Source organism: Rhinopithecus roxellana, chromosome 11 (assembly GCF_007565055.1).
Source record: "Rhinopithecus roxellana isolate Shanxi Qingling chromosome 11, ASM756505v1, whole genome shotgun sequence".
Classification (NCBI taxonomy): domain Eukaryota; kingdom Metazoa; phylum Chordata; class Mammalia; order Primates; family Cercopithecidae; genus Rhinopithecus; species Rhinopithecus roxellana.
Window position 1 is genome coordinate 56,843,243 of NC_044559.1, and position 15,189 is coordinate 56,858,431.

The following is a 15,189-nucleotide window of genomic DNA, read 5'->3' on the forward strand; positions in this document are numbered from 1 at the left end:
TATATTTCTCACACAAAAAAAATAATGACCAACTTTAAGTTGGCAGTGAACCTAAATATAAGTTGATTAGGATGTGTAGGGATGAGTCACTATTGCTAATGAATATTTCAAATTTCCTTTAGCTTTCTTGGCAGAAGAGCTCACCAAGAACTTTAAAAGTCCAAATTTGAATTATTGGCTCATTATAGACTGGCCTGAGAGACAGAACTGAGCAGTTGCAATGGTTTCATCTCTCAAAGCCAGAATTTCACCTTCAGACTGCCAATTGTTGTTCCCCAAGGGGGCTTGACGGTCTTCCAGTCTTTGGAAATCATCATCAATCATGAAAACCATTGCAGCCTGTTTTCCAACTTCAGATATTAAAGTGGTTTTGCTAGTCTTAGACAAGTCAGCCAGCTTTCTCTAGAGTATTGGAAGAGAAAGAGCAGAGGAAAAGAGGGTGAAACCAAAGGTCTGCCTAGCTCCCCAGATTTGGAAACAAAGGCAGAAGTGACTTCCAGAACTTATCTTTTGCTGTGAAAAACACCAGTGTCACCAGAATTTAACATTGAGGATACTGGGTCAACTCCTTTTGTCGGGAAAACAGACTTTCAGTTAATTGCAAATAGTAGGAGATTAGTTTTTATCAATGGTTTGGACTTCATGATCCTAATAATTATGGGCTTAAAACTCTCTATGCTGCATGAAAATAATAGAAGAATACTTCTGGTTAGATTTGTAAAATACTTTGTCAGTCAAACCTTCTATAATCCTCCCATAAAAGCTATAAAGTATGCCAGAAACAAAAAAGCACAGGTGGAAAAATGGCAGTGAGATTCAGGAATGCCCACTTTCCTATCTCTTTTGTGTTATGAAGGTAACCATCCTCATTCATGCCTACACTATTATGGTTTCACGTAGAGAGCAGAGTGTTTTTTAGATTAGACAGTTCAACAATATAGGACTATATATATATATATATATATATATATATATTTTAAAGCCAGTAGGAATAACAACCTGCCTGTCTCAAAAGTGCGGAGGGACATTTTGAAGTGACGTGGACTGAAGCCTCATGTCATCAGACAGCCCAATTTACAGACCTGTTCACCTTTAATGTTCCAGGCCAATCAGTTCAGATTTGTTAGAAGAAAAGCAAAGAAAGACAAGCTTTTATTGACTGAGAAAATAATCACATTGAATGTATTGACAGTATATTCTAGACACTCTAGTGAAATTGATACATGAAGGTACAGGGACCCCCCCCCCCGATATGTTAAATGATGCAAGGCTATTCCATATTTTTAGAAGATGTTAACATGATGAGCCTGTACATGAACATGTTCAATCTGAGATTCTTGAACCTTTGAGATTCTTCAAAATATGTGGAATTACACGTAGACTTATGTCCTTTTGAGAATTTTATGTAGTCTACTGTGACAGAATTTCTCTTTCCAAGCTACCTCTCGCAAATCACATCATCCAGGAGGGGTGCAGCCAACAGAACCCTGGCACACACTGAGTAACCAGGGCAACATGCTTTTGTGAAGAGACCTGGTCTTCCTAATAGCTTTGCAGCTTTCCATTCTGCTAGCAGCTTGGAGGGTATATATGATAAGGAGAAGATGTGGTTCTTGTCCTCAAGAAGTCTGACGTTCTGTTGTGGAGACATAGATGTCTGATAGGCTTGAATAGTTTTCCTGATGAAACGAGAGAGTTCCCTGACTCCCCTCACAGGACATGCAACAGAGGCTCATCTATTCGACTGCTGTGCGTGCCCAGACCCCTTAGGGGAGGGGGAGCACGCAGATGCGCAGGTACCGGAGCCGGGGCTCCATCCCCACGGTAATGTCTAGGTGTGGGTGCCTGCAATTCCTGAAGCTCCAGTGGGCAGTGTTACAGTGCTCATTTAGCTCCCCCATCTGCAGATGGCTTAAGTGTTAACCAGCTCAGTGCCCCCCTTGGTACCCAGGCCCTTGTCTGGCATCCAGGAAGAATCAGGTCACACATGGTCTTGAAAGATGGCGAATGTGGGGATTTTATTGGGTGATGGAGGTGGCTCTCTGTGGGATGGATGGGAAGCTGGAAAGGGGATGGGGTGGGAAGATGATCTTCCACTGGAGTTTGGCCATCCAGTGGCCCAATCTCCTCTCCAGCCATCCCCAGCCAAACTCCTCTTGACGTTTAGATGCTCCTTCTCATCTCTCCTTCTCTGTTGCACCATTCTGCCACTCTTCTACCCTTCTGTTTGTCTGTTCGTGGAGCCTGGGCTTTGCAGGTACAGGATATGGGTACAGGATAGGGGGGCATGGTGGGCCAAAAAGGCAACTTTTGAGTGCAAAAACAGGAATACCTGTTCCCATTTAGGGTTATGGGTTTCCAGACTTTTGAGGGTGGGACCTTTGCCGAGGAACCACCCTCTCCCACCCAGTACTTCCCTGTCTCCCGTTCATATCACTGATAGGATGAAACTTACTGCTTTAGTGAATGGCATAGACCAAAAGTGCTGTGAGATTTATGATGGATTTAATTTTGGTCATCCATCTCTGTTAGTCTTGTGAAAACACTCTTTTTAAAATTTGTATTTTACACATGAAGAGCTTTGGCGCCTGATACATGTTTTAAAAAGTGATATGCATGGCATAGTGAAATGAGGGTTGGACTGAGAGCCAGAAAATCTGGATTTTGGTCTCACTTTCCCCACTGGCCAGCTGGGAGATCCCCAAACAAACCACTTATCTTCTTTAAATGCCAGTTACTACATTTGTAAATGTGTGTGTAGGTGGGTGGGTGGGTAGGTGTATGAAATACTACCTTCTGCACTGAACTTTTAAGGTGTTTCTGAGAATAAAACAAAATTCAATACTATACAAAAAGAAGGCCATATTGTTATTAACTAACTGGTTAAATCAAACTACCACTTGAACTTATTTTTAAAATGCTGTTAATTTTTGCTGTGAGAATTGCATTTTCTTTATAGACCTCTGATGACTCATAAATAGGAACCTCGTATTATGAAAATATTGCTGTACATTTGTGCAGCTGTATTTCATGGTGTCCTATCACTTGATTATTACAACTCAGATATTTAGAGTAAAATTATTATCTGTACTTCCTATGTTTAAAAAACTTCAGCTTAGAAACATTAAGTACGTTAGTCTAAGAAGGTACAGAAACTAGGACCAGACCCTGTTGTTTCTGACTTTTAATGCAATGTCCTTTCCAAAAAAACTTCCCTGCCAACACCTTGCTAGATTACAGAAAGGAAAGGAAGCTTTTAAAGAACAGCGAATAAAAATGAATATCTAAAAATACTGCTTACCCTCTTGAATATCTAAAATACCTCAATAAGCCTTAATCCTAAAACCAAAATGAAAACATATTTTAAATGCCCACATATTGTTTTAAAAATTCACTTTCTCTTAAATGGCATTATTTCATAGCAAGTTGCCATGTTTTGCTAGCAACTGCAGTTCACAGATAATATTTCTGAAGGGTATTCACTGCTGCCTCATCTTTCTTTCAGTAACAGATCAACTCCTAGCAATCATGATCGGATACAGCGTCTGAGGCAAGAATTTCAGCAAGCAAAGCAGGATGAAGATGTAGAAGATCGTCGACGGACCTACAGCTTTGAGCAACCCTGGGTAAGTAATTGGTTCTTCAGCACAGTGAATGATCCTACAACTTCCCTGCAGCAAAGGCCAGTAAGCTATGACCTCAATGCTCTATGAAATGAGACAAGATGGAGTCAAATTCCTTTGACCTTTAACATACTGACCTTTTCCTCATTTCCATATGGGTTTCATCATTGCTAATTTCATTTTATGTCTTATTCCACCATCTGTCCATTGCATAATAGGTTTCACTAGCCTTATGACAAGACATAACAAAAGTATTGTCACTCTCAGCTAAGAATTTTTTTAAATTTAGTAACTATTTTTCTATAGATACATATTCTCAGAATCAGAGCCAAGATTAATTTGTTCAACACTTCTCCATTGTGCCTGTAATGTACAAAGTACAGTGTTTAGTAATTTTTTTTTTTTTAAGAGATGAGGTCTCGCTTTGTCACACAGGCTGGAGTGTAGTGGTATGATCATAGCTCACTGCAGCCCCGAACTCCTAGGCTTAGGCAGTCCTCCTACCTCAGCCACCAGAGTAGCTGGACTACAGGCAAGTGCCACCACACCTGGTTAATTTTTTAGTTTTTTGTAGAGACCAGGTCTCACTATGTTGCCCAGGCTGGTCTCAAACTCCTAGGCTCAAGTGATCCTCATTCCTCAGCCTCCCAAAGTGTCAGGATTACAGGTGTGAGCCACTCTGCCAGGTCTAGTAATCTTTAATCTGTTGCATCCACCTTGTGTATTTGTTGAATCCATCTTATTCCAGTTCATCCTCCACATAGCCACCAGGGAAAAACAACTTCAAATGGCTTTCCCAATGCCAGAACTGTGTTCTGATCTTGTGTTTCGCCCTAGAGATGACAGCACTTCTGAGAGTGGAGGTGTTGGGGCAGATTTTTTGAGATGATGGGGAGTTTGAAGAATCTCTTTGGGAGAGTTGAGAGTGAGTCTGTTAGAGGTGAATAAATAAGCTGCTTAAGGTAGGACACTGTAGCATGGGGTATTGGGAAGTCCAGTTAGCATGGTAATCTGACCTAACCAGCAATGCTTAGAGGACTGGGAATAGAAGGAATAAATTTGTGGATTAATTCTATAGTGGGGGTTGGAAGATAGACATGGCAGAAAGCCAAGGCAGGTGCCGGAGTCCTAGCAAGGACACTGGGGAAGCATCGTGTGGTCCAGGTGGGGTGGCAAGTATAGCTCAAGGAAAGGTTAGCCTCACAGCCTAGCAGTGTGCAAGAGGGCTCAGGATCTAGGGGTTCTCAAGCCTAAGAGGTTGTGGTCAAAACAGTATATGTTTTGGACTCTAGGATCTTGGAAGTAGAGGTGATAGTTCAGACGATGTTGAGGTCTAAGGCGCGCCATCTTTGCATGTAAGTTACAGAAGTAGAGCAGAGATTAGTGTCCATAAAGTTGACGAGTTCAGTTCAGACAAAGTGTTGGGAATATAATTTACTAGATACTTGGAAGAGTAGGACAGAAGGAAGAATGGTGTTATAAAAGGCTGGAGGCCAGGCATGGTGGCTCATACCATCACCCCAACACTTTGGGAGGCCAAGGCGGGAGCATTGCTTGAGCCCAGGAGTTTGAGACCAGCCTGGGCAATGTAGAAAGACCCTATCTCTACAAAAAAAAAAAATGTCTTTAATTACCCAGATGTGGTGGCATATGCCTGTGGTCCCAGCTACTCAGGAGGCTGAGTTGCGAGGATTGCTTGAACCTGGGAGGTTGGGACTGCAGTGAGACCCTGTCTCAAAAAAAAAAAAAGGAGCATTTTATTTGAGGAAGGGTAAACTACCCAGCTGATGTGGAACTGAGAGGTTGGTTATGTTGAAGGGAAGAGGAGATTAAAGGTAGAAATGTAGGAAGAGGCTTCGATGCTAGATCGAAAGTTTGAAGAGAAATTGTGCTAGGAAAGAACACTGGCCCAATAGCCAGGTGGCCTGGCTCTCCTGGCCTCAGTTTTCTTATCTCTCAACCAAGATTAGAATAAATGATTGCAGGCCAGGCACAATGGCTTACGCCTGTAATCCCAGTACTTTGGGAGGCCAAGGTTGGTGAATCACTTGAGGCCAGGTGTTTGAGACCAGCCTGGGCAACATGATGAAACCCCATCTCTACTAAAAATACAAAAATTATCCAGTCCTGGTGGCACATGCCTGTAATCCAGACTACTCGGGAGACTGAGGCAGGAGAATCGCTTGAACCCGGGAGGCAGAGGTTGCAGTGAGCCGAGATCGCACCACTGCCCTCCAGCCTGAGCGACAGAATGAGACTCTACATCAAAAAAAAAAAAAAAAAAAAAAAGAATAAATGATTGGATATCAGTTACCGTTTGATGAAACGGAAGTTTCAGAAGAAGCTAAATGTAAAGCAGATGCAAGTAGAACCTCTCTGGTTAACTATAGAGGCTAGATCCTGTTAGCTGCTGCTGAAGATCAGAGCTTCTCAAAGATCACAGAACAGCACCTTTAGCATCACCTAGAAACTTGTTAGAAATACATATTCTTGGGCCCTGCGTTGACCCTACTAGATCTAAACCTCTATGGGTGGGGCCTAGGAATCTGTATTTTAACAAGCCTTCCAATTCATTCTGAAACAAGTTCAACTTTGAGAATCACTGTTCTAAAGTCTAGACGATCTCTGAGGTCCTTTTTGGTCCTGAAACCCAATACTCACAGTGTATTATTCTACATAAAGCAAGAAACCTATAAAAGCTGCTCATTAAGGGATTTAGTAACCAAATTAGAGTTTGAGGAAAACTAATTTTGTGGAGGAAAGGCAAAGAGGAAAAAATGGAAGAAGCAGTACTACCGTTGGCCCTTAAACAACATGGGGGTTGGAGGACCATCCCCCTTCCTCCTTACACACACAATCAGAAATCCCCATGCAGCTTCTGACTTCCCAAAAACTTCTGCACTAATATCCCACTGTTGAACAGAAACCTTACCAATAACATAGACAGTTGGTTAACACACACTCTGTACATTATATGTATTATATGCTCTATTCTTACAGTAATATAAACTAGAAAGAAAATGTTATTAAGAAAATCGTAAACAAGAGAATATACATTTCCCTTTCATTAAATGGAAGTGGATCATCATAAAGATCTTCTCCATTGTCTTCAGATTGAGTAGACAGGGGAGGAGGAGAAAGGAGCGGGGGTAAGTCTTGTCTCAGAGTGGCAGAGGTGGAAGAAACTCTGTGTATCAGTGGACTCTCAGAGTTCAAACCTGTGGTGTTCAAGGGTCAAGTGTAGTTTGAAGGGCTTTAACTTAGTTCAGGTGAGGAAGATGGGGCAACTGGCACCGGGGGATCAGCATCCAGGTGTAAAAGCACCTCAGGAAATCAATTCTTGCCTAACTCTGGGAGGTTATAAAACGAGTTCCCTAGAAAATCTCTAATTGTCTTCTGCAACAATATTACTATTAATGACATTTTCTAAGGTATTTAGTTCATTTTCCTAGATGATCACGTAAATTGAGTCATTCCCATGTAGCAACATGACAGAATTATGTTAATCTGCTTATATTGTCTGGCATAATTGACTCAATCCATTCCTACTACATTTCTTGAAGCAGAATTCTTTTGTGATGTGTGATAAATACATTCTTAACTATGTATATTTACACAAAAGGGCTGAAAAGAGTAATGAGCATGGTGTCAAGCTGAAGAAGAAAACAGCAGCTGAATATGGAAATAGTTAACACACATGCACACAGTTCCAACCTGGCACAGCCCTGCCTGAGCTTATCATTCTCCATACCATGCCATTAGGAGCAGTGTTTGCCGTTTGACTTTGCCTGGGAATGTGGATTCCAAACCAGCATCTTGACATTTACTCTTTAACTAATTATTTAATTCATCAAATTCAATGAGTTCTTACGATGTCCCAGGCATTGTGGTTGGTACAGGAGAACAAAGATCGAAAAGAAAAAATGCCCTCAGAACTCTCCAGTGGAACTGAAAAAAAATAATAATAATAAAGGAATACTTGGTACCATATAGCAGAGGTAGGCTAGGGGTGTGCATGGGGTGAGAACCATGGAGCGGTGAGGACCACATCAGTGTGCAGTGGTCAGGAAAGGCTTGAAAGAACCCCTCTTTGAAGTTGGAATATATTTTAAATATATAACAGAGAAGCAGACATATGTCTTTGAGAACTCAGATTGATGAGTTTATTTCTGGTTTCTGACATAGTATCCACATGCGAGACCTCCAGGTTTCTTTGAGGCTAAATGAGTGTTTCCTACTTGTTAGTTCTAGATGTTTTTTATTGGGAAAAGTGAAAATGATTTGAAATTTATTTTGGTTTCTTTATAAGATTTTTTTTTTTTTTTTTTTTTTTTTTTTTGAGACGGAGTCTCGCTCTGTCGCCCGGCCTGGAGTGCAGTGGCCGGATCTCAGCTCACTGCAAGCTCCGCCTCCCGGGTTTACGCCATTCTCCTGCCTCAGCCTCCCGAGTAGCTGGGACTACAGGCGCCAGCCACCTCGCCCGGCTAGCTTTTTTTTTGTATTTTTTAGTAGAGACGGGGTTTCACCGTGTTAGCCAGGATGGTCTCGAACTCCTGACCTCGTGATTCGCCCGTCTCGGCCTCCCAAAGTGCTGGGATTACAGGCTTGAGCCACCGCGCCCGGCCTCTTTATAAGATTTTAACTTTGGGAACAGTGAATAGGCTGGAATGCATTTCTATGTTATCTATTTAATATGAACAATCATGTTAGGGAAAATGTTTGAAAAAATCTTGTACATTTGGAAACTCAACTGCTGAAGGTCATGGGCCAAATTATTGTATATCAAAATGCCATAGCAACTTCAGACAGACAACTGGGCTTGTATTAACGTTTCCTGTAATGAGTGAGCAGGGAATTATTTGGATGACAGGCTGATTACCTTAGAAATGGAATAATTTCCTAAATTATGGGTCAGAAGTTGACCTTTTCTTTTCTTTTTATTATTATTTTTTTTCATTTTCAAGCAACTGAGATCTTGCTCCATTTTACTGATCATATAAATGAGCTTAAAGTGACTGTAATTCTACTTAGTGTATTAATTTTCATACCAATGCTTATGGTTACCTTAGGAAGAGCTGCTCAGTTGTTTAAAATGTAGCTTGGTCTATGGTTTTAATTATCTGTTTTACAAAATGAGCTTTTTGCATCTTGGAATCCTTTTCTTCTCTTCTCCTATGTATTCTGACCTTGAAGGGTCACTGTATTTGGAAGGGATAGGACCATGATCTCACTCATTGGAATGGTTTGTAATCATTTTAGTTTTAAGGAACCGCAAACTCACCTTCAAGCTGTGTGTACAACTGAGCCCATATTAGTTGAAATTGTCATGCTTGTTAGAAATGCCACACACAAAGTGCAGCCAGATGTGTCATATAGAAACATATGTAAGCCAATTACTTTACATACAGAGCAGGATGCTGCAGAAAACTCATCCAAGTAGCCCTTTCAATCCACCTATTTTGAAAATGTTCTCTGTAAGCTCTAGCAGTACAAAATGCACCTGTTCTGGGCCTTTGTTCAAAATAATGTCTGGGCCTGAGGGAGCTGATTTGTGGCACAAAAGGTCTTTAGATGAGCAGAGGCCCAGAAAATTTCCTTAGCTACATAATTGAAGTGAATTCTCTCCCAAGTTGAGCAAGAGAAGAAGAAAAAGCAACTTCTTCCTCACGTAGTGCCAGGTGCAACATAAATAAAGCCGCAAGTTGCTTTAAATATTTCTTAGGATAATAGAACAATAGGTGAGGTTAGGGTTATTATCACAGAGCTTCGATATGGACAGGACTTAGTGCTGCTTTTAAAAGAACTAAATTGCAGGCTGCAGACATAAGTACAGTATGCCGTAAAAACTTTGCAGATACCTGAGTGTTGCCCACAAGGAGACTTGCTGGCTGAGACCATTGATAGATGGGATAATGGAGCCTTTAATAATAGCTGTATTGCTAAATCCTTTCCATCCAAGGTTGGGAGTGACTGAAAGTAGTTTAGTCCTTCAGGTAGAAAATTGATACTCTGCAATGTGAATATCCTCTTCTCCCTCAAGCTTGCTTGTTTCCTAGCTGTCCATCTTTCAACGAATAACAAAATCTTTTTCTCCCTTTTCTTGTTTCAGACTTTAATAGCTCTCCCTGCCCTCTTGGGGCTCTGCCCGCTTTAATTGGCAAGGCAATCACAGCACACAGCCACTCTGCCACTCTGTACCACTAGATTGCTTCCCTGTGCCTGGGGAATTTCAGAAAATGGTGGTTTTCCTTTTGTTTCCGTCTTTTTTAAGACTTAAAAAGTATCTGCTGTCATTTTCTCATAGCGGCCTCCATGCCTTGACTCAAAAAATGTTGCCTTAGTTGACAGCCTTGAAATGAGTATAACCCTAGCTCTAGTTGGGTCGAAATCACCTCCCATAGAAATAGACCTGGAGGGCCAGGCACGGTGGCTCATGCCTATAATCCCAGCACTTTGGGAGGCCAAGGTGGGTAGATCACAAGGTCAGGAGTTTGAGACCAGCCTGGCCAACATGGTGAAACCCCGTCTCTACTAAAATTATAAAAATCAGCTGGGCATGGTGGCAGGTGCCTGTAATTCCAGCTACTCAGGAGGCTGAGGCAGGAGAATCGCTTGAACCCGGGAGGCAAAGGTTGCAGTGAGCCAAGATCACTCCATTGCAGTCTAACCTGGTGACAAGAGCAAGACTTCGTCTCAAAATAAAAAAAGAAAAGAAAAGAAATAGACCTGGAGAAAGCCATCCGCAGAGAGGTGCCCGTCGCACATAGAGAGAGCCTCTGTACTGTCGCAAAGTCAGCGCTTTCTTCTGCCCTGTAACCTGTCCCTCAGCCAAAGGCTCTGTGACTCATGGCCATGCTGTGCTCAGAAGCCTTGGGTGGTGGAAACTCCTGAAGCCACCTTGGGTTGCCATTAGCCCAAATACTGAAGTGCCTCGCTTGTTTTGTAGAGCAAGCTTTTTATTTTCCGTGTTCCTATTGCTTAAGATGGGGGCGAGGATAAAAGATCTAAGCACTGGTGGGAAAGGTGAGGTGAAGACAAATACAATTAAGACCAAAACATTCATTTCCAAAAACTTCATGAGGGAAATGGGTGTGCTTTGCAGTCTTTTCAGCCATTACTCACATCCTTAGTAGCAATTAAGCTTTTCAGCATTCAAGACCCACAAGAGTTCAGTCAATAGTTGTATTAATTGTGGGGGGTGCAGGTGGGTGCGGAAGGCTGGGAAGGCAAGATGGATAGATAAAAGTTAACTTTGTTTTGATTGAAAGTTGTACATAAGTCTACTGAAGAAAATAATTACTAATATTAGCACTGGCCACTTTTCAACAGAGTCAACAGTTGACACTCTTTACTTGATTTCATGGCATAAAAATGATTTCTGTTTAATCTTTAAATTGCTACTCTTACCAGAATACAGAATTCCTATTAGGGTCACAGCTCATATGCATTGCTAAAGTAAGCATTGTGAATCTCAAGGGAATGCCATTGGTCTTTTTGTCATCAGCATCATTCTCACCATCATCTTCATCACAGGTTTTCATCCGAAGTGCTTGAATGTTTTGTATTTTTTTTTTTTTTGTTTTCTGTATGTGCCCTTGGACATACGAAATTTTGCAGATTTTTATCATTCATAATTTAAGGAGAAAATCTGCTCAAAATGATCCTTTATAAAAATATTACGTGTGTGGATATATATATATACACACACACGTGCACACCCACACATACACACTGTTTTCCTTATCTATAGGAAGAAAAATGATAGATTATTTGAAATTATTGAATATTCTATGTAAATGTTAATATAACAATGATTTTATTTTGTAAGTGGTAGCACACTTGCATATTAAGCTGTCAAAGTCTTACAGTATTACCTAGTTCTAATTAGTACTGAAACTTTGTACTATGGATATTCATGTTTGTTCTTTATTGACTGTCTATTAAATATTTTATTTTGTATTTTCATTTTTTTCTATTTTTATTTTGAAGCAATGATTTTATTTAATTAAGAGAAATGCTTAATGACTTAATTCATAAAACACCGTATGAGACCATTACAAGCATGTAATCTCCAGCACTTTGGGAGGCGAAGGTGGGAGGATCACTTGAGATCAGGAGTTCAAGATCAGCCTGGGCAACATAGCAAGACCCTGCCTCTACAAAAATTAAAAAGAAAAAAGATTAACCAGGCATGGTGGTACATACCTGTAGTCCTGGCTACCTAGGAGGACTGTTTGAGCCCAGGAGTTTGAGGCTGCAGTGAGCTATGGTTGCGCCACTGCACTCCAGCCTTGGCAACAGAGCAAGATTCTGACTCTAAAAGAAAAACAAAAAATGTTTTAAAAAAATGTGGAAAATATTTTTTATATTTTACCCTACTAAGTGATACCAACATTGTATTGCTTCCTCAAACTTGAACTCTTACCCCTTTATAATCTATGAGAAAGACAAGTACTTCATAGTGCACTTACAAAAACAGCATACATATTTTTCACTAGTGGTTTTAAACATAGGCCATGAAGAGATTCACATATCGTGGCTCTCCAGCGTCCTGTGTCGTATATACTCGTGTGTTTACTTCCATCTTACAGTCTCTATTGTTATTATGGCCCTGGCAACCGTGGGTTTTTTTTATGTAAAAGGTCATTGCTTGTAACAAATTTCATCACAGGGTTATTTATAATTTACACTGTTAAAACAGAGCTTCGCCTTGTTCTCTGGTGAATCTCCAGAGTTATTACAATTATGCCTATGCAGGTATTTCCCTATATGGGTGTTACTTTGTCATTGCAGTTGTTGATGATATTTTATTTGAAAACATACACTTCTCTGTGAGGTTACAAATTACCTCTTTTCTTCACTTTAATTTTGTGCTTGGACTCGGATACATTATTTTGCTCCTGCCATAGGGATTGAAGCCACAGTGTGAAATTCGAGGTCGCCATTGTAATACTGTCCATCCGGTTTTTGTTTTTAAGAAGTCTTCATTTAAACTGTGAATTAGAGGGTAATTTTTTATTCAGGCCAAGTGTCAAACTTGCCAGGATGAACTTACTCAGTTGTTGCTCTGAGCTGGTCATGTATACAATCTTCCTTGAAATATGTGGCCTGTTAGAGTTTTATCTTAAAAATAAGAGTGATTCTCTTTAGTAACCCACCCTTTTGCAAACTCTGAAAAGAGAAATGGAGTAAAATATTAATGGTGAAGCCAATGTTTATGTTTCCTCCTGGTGATTATGATAGTATGAAATATGTCAGTTTGCTGATCCCAAACTCATTCGTTCCTTTTAAGTTTTCAGACCCCATATGCTGATAATGTCATCATTGGAACATATCCAGATCCAACTAGATACTTGTAGCTGATAAAGTCTGAGGTGAACAGTGTCAGAAAACACATAGCAGAGAAAACAAGTCCTTCAACTTCTTTTTTCTCTGTCAGAAACACATTTTCAGGCCTATGGGAGAAACAACTTAAAAATATACCTGAAGTTTCTACAAGACCTTGCAATTTCCCTTCACATCTCCACAAGCAGCTTGTCACAGAACAGCACGAGCTTAAAAAGCTGGTTACTAAATCCTGCTGCAGAATGCCAGATCTTTCAAGACTGGTTGACACATGCATATAGCTTACACTGAGTGAAAAGGAAAGGAAAATGTGGTTCTTTTGAGGGTGTAAAGGAAATGGTGTAGTGTTTTCTCTCTGTCCAGTGGTTTATCTCAAGCTTCCCATTGCTCACCGTGACAAGAAAACAGCTCAGTTTCCTTTTTGGCCAGCCTCATCAAGTGTAATGGAAGAAAATGTCTGTCTCTTTTAATGCAGTTGATGAACAATTGTTTGCATAAGCAGAACTCGCTCAGAGAAGTGTTTTTCTTGCTGAAGGCCTCACTGATGTGTTATTTGAACGGTGTCGTGAAGCGGGTCTCTGAACACACATTTGTTCCAGTGAGTGTGGTTATAAACATCCTCTAGTAGAGACTGGGGTATTGTAAAGCCTAATCTCCTCACACATTATTTTTGTATCGGGATATTTTTAATATGCTCACTAACTAAGCCCATATGCTTTGAAATGTTTGTCCAGTATATTGCTTCATTACTGCTTATCAACAAGTAAGGTTGTGCTGGCTTTGCAGAAAGAGAACAATAGATGATGCTTGATTTCTTTCTGTCCTGGCCAAAGCCAACCATAGAGGCCATTCTTTTGGTAACAAGGCTACCTGTTATCTTCTTACAGCTCGCCAAATAAATGCTAAGATTCTGTTGTTCTAGAAAATCATTATCAGGGCAAAGTCTACCATTAGCTTTCAACTCTAAAAGAAAATCAATAACTTGTTTCTAACAGACATTCCTCTCAGACTATGCCTGATGCACAACATCGCATAACAGAGGGGGAACTGAGGGTGGCCAGTACTGAAAAGGATCACTTAAGGGGCCTCCTGCTGATGCTGTGACAAACCATTGAGATGTTTTGTAAATGTAGAGGCATCATTGTCTATTTTGAGCACAGCTACTTTTATTTCAAAAGGCCAGATCTAGAAGGTAAGCTAACCATCATCAGTGAGAAGCTGAGGCATCCCAGAAGCCTGATCTATACAGTGCAGTGTACACGTTCAGTAATCGGATTTCAGTGAGAAGCGCCAATCACCAGATGACTTGCTGACCAAAGTATGGTTTTCTTTTCTTTCTTTTTGTTTTTCCTTTTTTTTTTTTTCTTTTTTTGAGACAGTGTCTTGTACCATCACCTAGGCTGGAGTGCAGTGGCATGGTCATGGCTCCACTGCAGCCTCAATCTCCTAGGCTCAAGTGGTCCTCCTGTCTCAATTTCCCAAGTAGCTGGGATCACAGACATGTGCCACTGCACCTGACTAATTTTTAAAATTTTTTCGTAGAGACAGGGTCTCACTGTGGTGCCCAGGCTGGTCTTGAACTCCTGAAATGGAGTGCTAACCAAAGTATTTAGTTAGGAGGATTGAAACTTTCTCTATAGGGGATGATCAACCTAGGTTAAACTACTATTTCCTAATAACTAAGGTAAAATGCATTACCTAATAACCAATTTAAGTAGCGATTAGCTTTTGGAGTTGTTCTTTTGATAGGCATTTCTGTTCCCTGTTTGGCTGCCATCTGTGGATTGCAGGAGGCCTGTCAGTACCTAGTTTAAACTAATCTTGGCTTAAAATTTCACTGTCATCCTGTAGTAAAAGGAGAATCAGCTATACTGTATCCTGCTTTAAAACTAAAATATATACCTACCCCCCAAAATTCAGCATGGCCAACTCGCAAGTGTGCACTCCTGGACTTTCCCACTTTTGAGAGTTGTAGCAAATTTTTATTTTTATTTATTTATTTATTTATTTATTTATTTATTTATTTATTGGTATTAACATCTTCTAGTTTTTGGAAGAGCCTCACTCTCATTGTATCTGCTGTGTGTATTCTCAAGAGAGGTAAATGGCATCTTATGTCAGCATTTACCAAGCCTCATTAAAAAGACTAGATGCTGGGTATAGTGGCTTACACCTGTAATCTCAGCACTTCGGGAGGCTGAGGCAGGATTGCTTGAGGCCG

At 40.6% G+C, this 15,189-nt stretch overlaps 1 protein-coding gene across 9 annotated transcripts in view; it reads left to right on the plus strand.

Annotated features, from left to right (window-relative positions):
- The window catches only part of PARD3 (par-3 family cell polarity regulator), a 341,196-nt gene that overhangs the window by 315,471 nt on the left and 10,536 nt on the right, over positions 1–15,189 (plus strand). For all 9 annotated transcript variants that reach the window (XM_030940996.1, XM_030941003.1, XM_030941000.1 and 6 more), the window contains one exon: positions 3,506–3,626. In XM_030940996.1, coding sequence (XP_030796856.1) covers positions 3,506–3,626 — 121 coding nt within the window. The remainder of the gene's footprint in view (positions 1–3,505; positions 3,627–15,189) is intronic.